Source organism: Aspergillus neoniger (assembly GCF_003184625.1).
Source record: "Aspergillus neoniger CBS 115656 unplaced genomic scaffold BO87scaffold_70, whole genome shotgun sequence".
NCBI classification, from domain to species: domain Eukaryota; kingdom Fungi; phylum Ascomycota; class Eurotiomycetes; order Eurotiales; family Aspergillaceae; genus Aspergillus; species Aspergillus neoniger.
In genome coordinates this window covers 61,679-72,174 of record NW_020291198.1, presented here as the reverse complement: position 1 = coordinate 72,174, position 10,496 = coordinate 61,679, and the positions used below count along the sequence as shown (strand labels likewise).

General features: G+C 47.6%; 5 protein-coding genes across 5 annotated transcripts; 3 read left to right on the top strand and 2 right to left on the bottom strand.

Annotated features, from left to right (window-relative positions):
• Positions 1–110: 110 nt before the first annotated feature.
• Positions 111–512, top strand: BO87DRAFT_420408 (uncharacterized protein; the record flags this gene model as incomplete). The annotated part of the gene is made up of 2 exons (XM_025627002.1): positions 111–407; positions 489–512. 2 exons carry the CDS (start codon positions 111–113, stop codon positions 510–512), a joined length of 321 nt encoding a protein of 106 aa, XP_025473903.1.
• A 348-nt stretch (positions 513–860) lies between these two features.
• BO87DRAFT_381378 (FAD-binding oxidoreductase) lies at positions 861–2,985 on the bottom strand. Its single transcript, XM_025624517.1, has 6 exons — positions 2,659–2,985; positions 2,204–2,600; positions 2,059–2,149; positions 1,677–2,007; positions 1,420–1,625; positions 861–1,374 (listed from the first exon to the last, which is right to left on the bottom strand). The coding sequence occupies exons 1-6, from the start codon at positions 2,880–2,882 to the stop codon at positions 1,070–1,072; spliced, it is 1,554 nt and encodes a 517-aa protein (XP_025473902.1). The 5' UTR covers positions 2,883–2,985; the 3' UTR covers positions 861–1,069.
• A 365-nt stretch (positions 2,986–3,350) lies between these two features.
• On the top strand, positions 3,351–4,665 carry BO87DRAFT_322281 (uncharacterized protein; the record flags this gene model as incomplete). The annotated part of the gene is made up of 6 exons (XM_025619968.1): positions 3,351–3,419; positions 3,481–3,546; positions 3,601–3,705; positions 3,767–4,145; positions 4,200–4,274; positions 4,343–4,665. The coding sequence occupies 6 exons, from the start codon at positions 3,351–3,353 to the stop codon at positions 4,663–4,665; spliced, it is 1,017 nt and encodes a 338-aa protein (XP_025473901.1).
• A 1,649-nt stretch (positions 4,666–6,314) lies between these two features.
• Positions 6,315–6,841, bottom strand: BO87DRAFT_463842 (uncharacterized protein; the record flags this gene model as incomplete). Its single annotated transcript, XM_025629262.1, has 3 exons — positions 6,315–6,620; positions 6,682–6,777; positions 6,837–6,841. The coding sequence occupies 3 exons, from the start codon at positions 6,839–6,841 to the stop codon at positions 6,386–6,388; spliced, it is 336 nt and encodes a 111-aa protein (XP_025473900.1). The 3' UTR covers positions 6,315–6,385.
• Positions 6,842–7,704: 863 nt separating this feature from the next.
• BO87DRAFT_381375 (putative protein kinase) lies at positions 7,705–9,474 on the top strand. Its single transcript, XM_025624516.1, has 5 exons — positions 7,705–8,025; positions 8,083–8,420; positions 8,485–8,804; positions 8,855–9,095; positions 9,147–9,474. Exons 1-5 carry the CDS (start codon positions 7,778–7,780, stop codon positions 9,335–9,337), a joined length of 1,338 nt encoding a protein of 445 aa, XP_025473899.1. The 5' UTR covers positions 7,705–7,777; the 3' UTR covers positions 9,338–9,474.
• Positions 9,475–10,496: the final 1,022 nt, after the last annotated feature.

Sequence of the window (10,496 nt, the reverse complement as noted above, 5' to 3'; positions counted from 1 at the left end):
TTGTGTTCCTATCTAGGGGTTGCGCAGCGAGGGTAGAAGTAGGGGTTGTTTGGTATGTAGGGGTCACGTGACCGAGGCTACTAGTATTACTGCTTCAACATATCATCACCATGCAGCTCCTCTCCATCCTCCCCATCGCAGCCTTGGCTGGTACTTCCCTCGCAGTACACTGGAACGTGACCCTCTACACCGACACCGAGTGCACCGAATACAAGTGGTCATACGCCGGAAACCAGAGTTACGGGTGTTACTCGCTCGAGACATACAACCCAACCATTCAGTCTATCAGGGCTGAGATCCCCGACGACTGGGTTTTCGATGGAGCAAGTGGCGGCGCTTGCAATAACTTTCACACTTTCGGGGGCTCAGGATGCTGGACTCAGGGTCAGGGATTCAAGTCTTTCCAGGTATACCCGAAGGCAAGCTGAAGTGATGGTGAGTGTGTATTACTTTGGTGGTTTTCATGTCGCTGATTACTGCTTCTCCAGTTACCCAACGTTGATGGAATATAAATGACTCTTTGTTCATGGTATACATGCTACTTATCTGATTTATACTTCAATTATATTTAGCTTTCTTGCCATGCGCTCAGCACTAGGGCTATACTAGTCATGAGCATTTGGTTTTCTATAGCAAAATCACGAGAACCAGGTCTTTGTTGTATCTAGATGAGCTACAATAAAATCTCTTGCTCTGGCAGGATTAAAGCTTCTAGACTCGTTTGTCAAAGTTCCCAGGGCCTTAATGTAGCATGTGAATATTCGCTAGGTCATCCATACGAAGATGTAGGGTCTGTTTGGAAGGCAATAGTATATAGCAAAAGTCTCCAAATAGTATAAACCATACTCGATTTGATTCAGGCTGTAGTTATTCAAAGATGGGAGCATTAACTTGCATGAATTGCTGATGGAGATCACTTATCACATAACCACGTATATTCCTCAATCTACAGTTTCGACGGACAACTTCCCTTGAGTTTCCAAGAACAGGATTCATCAATATATCGTCACCTTGTTATCATTAAATCACCTTCAATTATCCATACCAGTTTATCCGAGATACGTAACACTCATGCCAACTTCACAGACCTTGACTGCGATCCTACCTTCGAAAGCAGCCATCCACCGTTCTGCAACTTCTGAAACACCCCGTCAGGGTCATACTTCGCAGCAATGCTTTTGAGCTTTGCTACATTCTCAGCACCATAGCTGGATAGTGGATCTTGATCGCGAGACGCATAGCTGGAGTACCGGTATGGAAGATACGCGCCAGCCTGCTTTGCTGTCGCTTCGGCAACATCCACAATCTTACAGACTGCTTCTCGGACGCGATCCTCGTCTTTCGCATGTTTCCAGTCGGCCATTGACAAGAACCCTACCTTGTTAGTTTCGCGAGCATACCATAAGGAGGGCAACATACATTGCTGGCCTACTGCTTCTAGCCCAAGAGGCGTTCCACCATCCTTCTGACTCTGTTTCATGGCCAAGGAAGACATGGGCTGGAATACGTTGGTCAGGACAAGGCCTTCAACGTCACTCAAAGCCTCCTGTTGTTCTCGGCGGACCTTCTCGGTTGCTTCGTATAACTCTAAGCATGGCCGACTGGACATGGTTCGGAACTCATGACTAAGGGTCTGTTAGCATGGCACACACACTGTAAGCCTTGTTATAACCTACTGCAAAACCTCAGGTGAGATGACTGAGGCAACCGCCTGGACGAGCTCATAGATCGAGCGAGTACCCGGCGGCACAAAGTTCATCAAGAAGGGGATATCATAGAATGACTCAAATGCAGCAGGCTTCTCGACAGGGGCACAGTAGAAGAATACGAGAAGAATTGCTTGGCTGGTAGCATGCCAGACGAGAGATGCCTTGTTGTCGACTTCAATTGCTTCATGGTACTTCATGAGACCCTTGGCGAGCTCGGGGTAGGCTGTTGGAGGGTAAACACGAGCTTCAGCCCACGACTCGGTAGGCACTGTCACTAGGTCCATCTTGGTTACGATACCTTGGGGTTTGGTCAGTAATCAAATCATTATACTTCCGAGGAACGGCTTACCGAAGTTAGGACCGCCTCCCTTGAGGGCCCAAAATAAGTCTGGATTTTCTTGCGCATTGGCATTGACAATGCTTGAGTCTGCGAGGACAACCTGTGATCTAATTAGCGAGGATTTGGAAGGAGTGCAGTGTACATGCAAGACTACCTCATAATTAGACACGCCCATTGCGCCCACTCCATACTGACTATTTTGGAAGGAGATCCCTCCTCCCAGGAGAAGACCTGGGACACCAACAGTTGGAATTCGACCTCCTGCCACTGCAAGACCATAAGGGTCGAGAGCCTTATAGACATCAAGCCACCTTAGTCCAAGACCAACATCTGCGGTAGACTTGTCGTCCGACAGCTTGACATGGTTGAATTTGCTCAGGGAGATGACTACTCCGCCGTTGTTGCTGGTGAACCCCGGGTTCTGTAGGTGACCACCACCGCGGACAGAGAAGTTAATGTTGAAGAAACGACAGAGAGCATGAGCAGTTGCGACTTCTTGTGCTGACGTTGCTGTGACCACAACTAATGGTTGGAGCCAGCAATTGATTGACCTGTGTAACAGAATCAGTCTGATTGTAAATGTGCTTCGAGGATGTGCAATTGTCATACCAGGGTACTTGACGTTGGGTATCATACCCATCCGATTCCCGGAAGATGGCATTTTCGCCGAAAAACAAAGGGAAAACTTGGGCAAGATGGGATGCCCGTACAGAGCCCTTCTCATCATCCGAAAGTGCTGCATACTTGGACAGTAGGGCCTCGATTGTTGGGGTTGTGGAAGTGTCAACGTTCGCCCCCTGAACGATCGCTGCAATGACTGCTGCACAGCTCATTATGGCTTGTGTGTGAGGCTGCAATGACAGGGTTGCTTACCAGATACCCCGGTCAATAAAGAAAAAGAAATGAGGATGTTCACGAAAAGGAGTGACTACGAACGGTATCCACCGTGCTCATTAAATAGCACTCATTGGCAACGGACATGGAGCCGGCACGCGGAACAAAGTCCAGGATTTGCGGGGCTAGAACAGCCCTAGTCTGGTAGTCACACACGCTATCCTACGCCAACCGTTTTCTTGCCTTTCGCGTTGTCCATTATAGTACAGGGATCTGATTCCTTCTTTATCAGAGATTTTCAACTTAATCCTGGCTAAATGCAATAACGGGGGACTTTATCCTCGACATGCTCCCCCCTCTGGACTCGACATTTCTACCATGCCATACGAGCAATGACCGGTGTGGGACATTAGATTAATTGCAGGATGGACTGGACGGTCATACCACGAGATGGTGGTCTACCTACGATGACTACTACTGTCCGTATCATAGTCCTCGTCCTTGCTATCCCAACTACCCTGGTTTGCGGTCTCCGGGTATGTACCTGACGCCTGATAAGGATGAAAAGCACAACTCATGCAATGACATATCTCATAGCTCTACCTACGGAAAACTGTTCTAAACTCATGGGGACTGGATGACTGGATGGTAATGGTCGCTCTTGTTAGTCTCTCCAAATGCTCGAGCGGTGTGGGACAAATTACTGAAGGACAACAGATCATGGCGAACGGATTCTCGGCGCTTGCATATACCATCACCTACTATGGTCTCGGAAAAAAGACCAAGGATGTTTCAGATGCGGACCTGTTGGTTTGGTGGAAGGTACGCTGAGCTAACACACCCTCTAGATTGGACAGCGGCTGAGGTCACAGGCAAAACTTAGATCTACTATGCTGCGCTCTGCAGCTATTTGCTCGTTGCTGCATCGGTCAAGACAAGTTTAACTGTCTTTATAATGCGGCTTTTCCCCACCCGCAGCATTAGCATCGCTGGCAGATGCATATTGGGATTCCTAGCGGCCTTCACTCTCGCAGGAACTTTGGCTCTCGCATTCCAATGTCGACCCGTTCGCGCTGGATTCGACAAAACCATCCTTGATGCTAAATGCTACAGTGTTGACACTTCCTTTGCCATCCTCATGGCGCAAGGCGTTATCATGTTTGTGATGGATCTGACCATCCTCACACTTCCGATCCGTCGCGTGTGGCAGCTTCAGATGCCACTTGGACGAAGGGTCTTGGTACTTGGACTATTTTGTCTTGGTATGCGAAAGCCTCACCTGGACCAAATCGTAACTGACTGTTATGTCCGCTCAGGATTCACAGCGTGCATCGCGGCACTGGTTCGCTTCAGCACTTTGACCTATGCCAGGGACGAAACAGACTACACCTGTAAGTATAATGGTATCAGTGGTTTGATGAGGATATCCAGCTCGCTTACACATTATTACCAATAACAGACACGGCCGCTAATTCACTCATCTGGATGGAACTTGAGTTCAATCTTGGTCTCATGTCCGGCTCCCTTTCGTCCCTGCGCAAACTCATTAAGCTTCGATCGCCTTTCGGGTCGCGACAAACCTCTTCTTTCACGGGAAGCCGCCCCAACAACGTCGAATTAGGGAGATATAAAGGCTGGGGTAGGGGTATAAGCAAGAAAACGGAAATCAACAGGGTTTTTGAGATCGTAGACAGCAGCCAGGAGCACATCGCCCCGATTTACGGTCAGGGTGAATTATGCACCACCACTAATGCGTTCTCCAATGGGAAGCTTAGCTGTTAGACTCCATCTTCGCTCAGAATAAAGATATGTGACTTTGTACTATAATCAATCTCAAATGCAATCACCTTCGCTCACCCATGCAGCAGCGGTAGAAATGCACACGAACCGATGCTGCTAAGGGGGAGGGGCCGCTGTCAAATAAGCACAGCTCCACTAATGCCACCGGCACAGACGCTAAATCGACCGGCCGTCAGACGGCGCGGTTTTATCATTCCCGCTGACTAGTCTAGTCTAGACCTGCTTTCGCTGCCACTAACTAGCCATTTACATTTTACACAACTAGCTAAGCCAAACTAGGCGCGAGCAAGGAAATCAGTGAGCATCCGGGTTCCGGTCGGCGTTACTGTTCCAAACAGCCGATGGACAGCCACTCCTCAGGCCATCTTCCCTACCATAACAACAAACCCGTATTCCTCTCTTCCGAGTAGTAGGAGCGATTCTACCGGCAGAATATTTATTAAATGGTTCTTTACATGCTAGAGCCTGTGACATAGGCCACTATTGCACAGAGCCTGAATATACTGCCTGAGGCCCCTTAAGTGAACCAGGGGGTTGCGTAAAACCTCCGCAACCATATTGCGAAGCAGCCCTTAAAGAGAGGCAGTGAATGGACCTACAGGTTCTACAGTATTGTTTTTTTGTGACACCCTACGAAGGCTCTTTATAGAATACGTTGCGAGAGCCAGCGTGCGCTGGAGAATATAGTGCTATGTTATAAGCGGAACCAAGTATGACTGTGTGAGGAAGCCTGGACAACATGGCAGTAGCGCCTATCTACACATCCTACACATCCTACACATCCTATATTAACTATTTACACTATACCTTGTTCCTTTCAAAGCAACTCGAACAGTTGCTCCTAAGCTGTCTGGTACACGTGCTATCAACGGTCAGTCTTGGAAAGCCAACCCAGGAATTTCTGCCGACCGGACAGGATCCTGTCGGAACCTTTGGGGTATACTTTGATAATGATTGGTACCTAGTGGTAACTAGTACATGTCTTGAGCATCAGTTTTAATTGATGCTGTTCATTTCATTTCAATGGTAGTAAAGTACCATAATGAGTTCAAGTGATAGGGAATTTAACGCTGATATCACCTACCTGGATCTTGACCTAGTGCTTTCATTAAGCACTAGCTGCAATACAAACACTCTTTATGGCCATTGTAATCACGTGAAATTACAATACGCGTGTTTCTGTAGCCCAGACCTAACTTATGCCTTACTATGAGTGAGTCTTGTGCCAGAGCAGATCCGGAGGAGCTAGATCTACCCAAGTTCGCCTCATAATCATGTCCTTCTACTGACTTATTGGCATAGGTACTGCCACCGCCTGGTTACTGGAAGTGGAAGAATGGCGGGCTTAGTCTGAACAAAGGTACTTCGGTCTACACCACAGGCGAGCCGGATGAGTGCTTCATAAACTCGGTGCTGGGAAGCTGAGGCACGAATATGAGCTTCACTTTAGACACATGTGCGTCTAGCATGTAATAGCGTTTGTCAAGCCTGATTTAACTCCGGGTACTTTTGTGTTCAATTTAACTTATATCTATAAGTGTCTTTGACTACTATGATTGCTTAATGGAAAGTTCATAGAGGTGGTTTTAGAACTAAAGGTACATTTAATGAACAAAGAACGACAAAATAAACACGCACAAGTGATTACGAAAATCAATCATTCATCTAACCGCAGATCACACATCTCCCCATGGGCTACCCATCATTTCTTGTCCTTCTTGGAGTTCGACTGGTTAGGGGCGAGGTCCTCAGGCGGGTAGACCGGTGCCTCGGGGATTGGGGAAAGCTTCACAGGCTTATATAATTTCTCCTTGGAGAACTTGACATATCCGTTGATATAGGCATGCGCAGACGTGGCCCTTTTGCCATCCTTATCCAGAAGAACCACGGAGCCATGGTACGGGTCGTTGCGATTAGGCGTGGGATGAGGGTTCCCGCTTTGCAAGGTTAGCTTCTCTGGTCGTTCAATGATGCAACAGAGGTATGCAACTATCTTACATGACCTGGGCGCTGACAACGCGGGCTCTTAAACCCGGAACTCCATCAATGGAGAGCTCGATCTGGTGGATCAACCAATTGACATCGATGGTAATTCTTGGAGAGTCCAGTTGAGCTGCTTCAGTTGTCTGGCGGTGGTTGAGAATGCTCGCGACGCCATGATTGTTGGATTTGTTAAATGTAGATGTAGACGATGCGTGAAGAGATGATCGTAGTGTAAAAATGGCCTTGGAGTGAGATGATGCTCTGTTTGGTTTCTGTTGATGCAGAGGACTCCGAGCCTCTCTTATATGTTTCCATCAGAAGACATGCTAACTAGTGCGGGAGTTAGCCTTGCTTTCCTTACTATTGCGGATTACTTTCCTCGGTCGCGGGTCACATAAGATATGCTGTATTCATTGGCGGAGAGGCTTTGGAGCGACAGAGGTTCTTTAGCGCTCTCTCGAATCCTTTGAGAACCAGAGGATCCTAATTATGGCTGCCCTGGCGTAACTAAAAGCGTTCTCCGGGTTTACTATATCGATTGCACTGCCGCCTTGCCCACGTATCCGTTTCATGGCGTAGCAGCCTTCAGCGACCCAGTCAAGATCTCAGCTTGATAGGGTACGGTTTGCGCGCTACACTGCTCGGGTTGTGGCTTTGCCGTATGCTGGAACAGACCATGATGCAAGCGAGCGCTTACACCGTCGTGCTAAATGAGTGTCCATCACGGCGCCAAAGTCAAATCAATGCCTGATTGATCACTGCTAGCCGCTGGTAAAAATAACTCAAGTTAATGACGCGTAACAAGCGGCATTTTGGACACGCTCCTGTGGTTGCTTGACGTCAAGATGCCATATAGTACTTACCATAATCATTATCAAGTGGTCACAGGGCTGACTTCGCTGGAGCTCGGGAGCGTTGGATGATATTATTGGCTGAAAGGTTGTTTCCCCCAACCCGTATCAGGATTAGTCACGTCGCGACCTGTAACTTATTGTGCCAGGTGATTGAACGTTCACCAACCGTGCTCGGTCTCCTTAATGATTGTCAACTTCTTGAACAACAACCCATAAATAACACAAGTGCCATTCGGCTTGAAGGAAAGTTCTCTGTAATGAATCCTCTGAGGTTATCCGTTCCTCGTTTGACTGCCTTGCTTCGCAAGAAACCGTTCCCCATGCCTTCTGCCGGGCCACCTTTACCGCCCGGCATACTCGTTGATGAGGAGATCTCGCCAGTTTACAATTCCAAGTACTTCTATCCAGCGAAGCCGGGAGAGGTACTCGGCGACCGTTACCAGACTCTGGTAAAGGTTGGCTGGGGCGTGTCTTCAACGGTATGGCTTGCGTGCGATTTGCAAAGGTAGCCTTCAATGAAATCTCCGCCATTTGGGACTTGCTGTCGCTGACCAACATACAGGCAGATTGAGGAGCCCGGGAGCGTTGTGGCACTAAAAATTGCCAATAACAATGCAAGCTTTGCTGGTCATGAGTGTGAAGTTGAAGAGCACATCTCTACGGCAGACCCATCGCATCGCGGCCGCTCACTCATCCGAACATTACTGGACTCTTTTCAAATTGAAGGTCCAGAAGGTTCTCATTCATGTCTTGTGTATCCGCCAATGAGGGAGCCACTATCGATGTATCAACGGCGTTTTGATGAGAAAAAGATGCCATTGCCACTCGTCAAAACATACATCCGTGCCCTTTTTACGGGCCTCGATTATCTCCACAAAGATTGCAGAACTGTTCATACAGGTAAGTCTATCACGCCCCTTTCAAGGCTTCTCATCGGTGGTACTAAACTCAGGTGACTTTGTAGATATCAAGCTCGAAAACATCATGGTCTCATTTGAGGACCCAACTGTTCTTGCTGAATTTATTGAATCTCAGCTTGAAAAGCCAATGGCCTTTAAGGTCGATTCGACAGGGCGGCCAGTGTATCAGTCTCGCAGTGACTTCGGGCCCCTCAAAAGCTTGAGAAGTATACCACAGCTTGTTGACTTTGGCTTGGCAACGAGACTCGAAGAAGACGATGATTGGGGTGTCTGGCCTATTCAGCCGGACCACTATCGGGCACCAGAGGTGATATTGGGTATTGGGTGGCAAATGCCTGCAGATATCTGGAACCTTGGTGTTCTGGTACGTTCCGTTATTCCCTAAGTCTGTTGCATTCACTAACTTGGGACAAGCTATGGGATTTGATTGAAGGCAAAGAGCTATTCCAGCATATCCATGATAAACAAGGGCGCTACGATGCTAAACTACACATGGCTGAAATGGTGGCCTTACTCGGCCCACCCCCTCCAGAGATCATGCAAAGGTATCAATACATGCGAGAATACCCGTGGCCGGAACCTGTTAGACGAGAAGATGACAGACTATGTGAGACCGCGGAGGAGTACTTCGATGGGCCATTCTTTGACAACAACGGTATTATGTGTTTCTTTATCCGGAGATTTCCAGATTACTTACTTATTTTAGGCCGCTTCATATACGAAGACTTGATTCCCAACCGAACATTAGACGACGCGGTTTCCTTTCTCGATGAAGAGGAGAGAGATAATTTCGTTGACCTTGTCAAGAAAATTCTGGTTTGGCACCCAAATAAGAGAAGAACGGCAGGCGAACTGGCCGCACATCCTTTTCTTCAACCCAAGCAAACTATTACTTGATTTTCTGCGAGCGCTTGCTGGTGGACAGTTGGACGGTGGCATCAAACAGCCGGTTCAGACGTTAGCACAGTTGTCATTCCGAATGGCATGTACAGTTGGGTCCGTTTATGTATGCCAATAATACAACTAGACTTTGGACTGTTTTCATGATTGCATGCGCCACGTCACCGTGGACATCATTCTGATAGCTTTTCACAAGCCCCCCTAGCCTGGTAGGTACTTCGTATACTCCCCACCTCCGCCTTATCGCCGAGGAAAGTCTCTATTATTAGAGTAGGTGAAAACACACCAATCTCATACTATGTTTATAATGTTAGTATTAGATATTAGGCTCGCACGAGGCATCTTTCTGTGGCGCATCGTCGGCAAATGGCATGGCGTTGACGGACCCTTTCGATACAATTGCATTACCGGGAACTGTTATGTTGTCGCTGATCACAAGGTCGCGAAATTTCTTCTCTTCATATCATCATGTCGATTGGTGTAAACGGAGCGTGTGCCATAAAGAAGCGTAGAAGAGTCCATAACTGCCATAGACGGTGATTATGCCGAAGGGGATTCAGTAGCGTTGTTATGCTTCATGTAGGCTGTCAGCCACTTACAGGTTAGACATCGTTAGAAACTTGAGAATTTCCGAAATCTTACCTTTTTATAGCGATACCAATGAAAAATGTCTGAATGCTATAATGGTAATTCAGTTCTGCCGGAAGTCTCACCCAAAAGAAAGATGAAACAATTTTTTATGTAGGCTACGACGGTCAAGGCCTTGCTAGACTTCAGTAAGATGTCACAGTGGATACAGATTCGCGCTCCAATGGCAGCCTAATAGGGTGAACGACAGTTGGGTCAAGACAGACCTTGACGAAGCTCCAAGTTTATCCTCAAATTGTGAGCCCCCGAACCAGGGTTATCTACGTCATGTGTATTAAGCCTGTATCGGTAACGGTAACAGTGTAATATGTGGTCCTGTATCTTTCGATTTCGATATCAAGTCTCAGACGCACCATATGCCTAAATAGGCATACCAATAAAGTTCACTATGCGTGTCAAACTTTAGTAGCCACACTGGCCACCGAGGGGTGATTGACGACATTCAATGATCTGCACGATCCAAGATCTATAAAGCAATGCTACGTCCAGAGTGGAAACGGCATTAGTA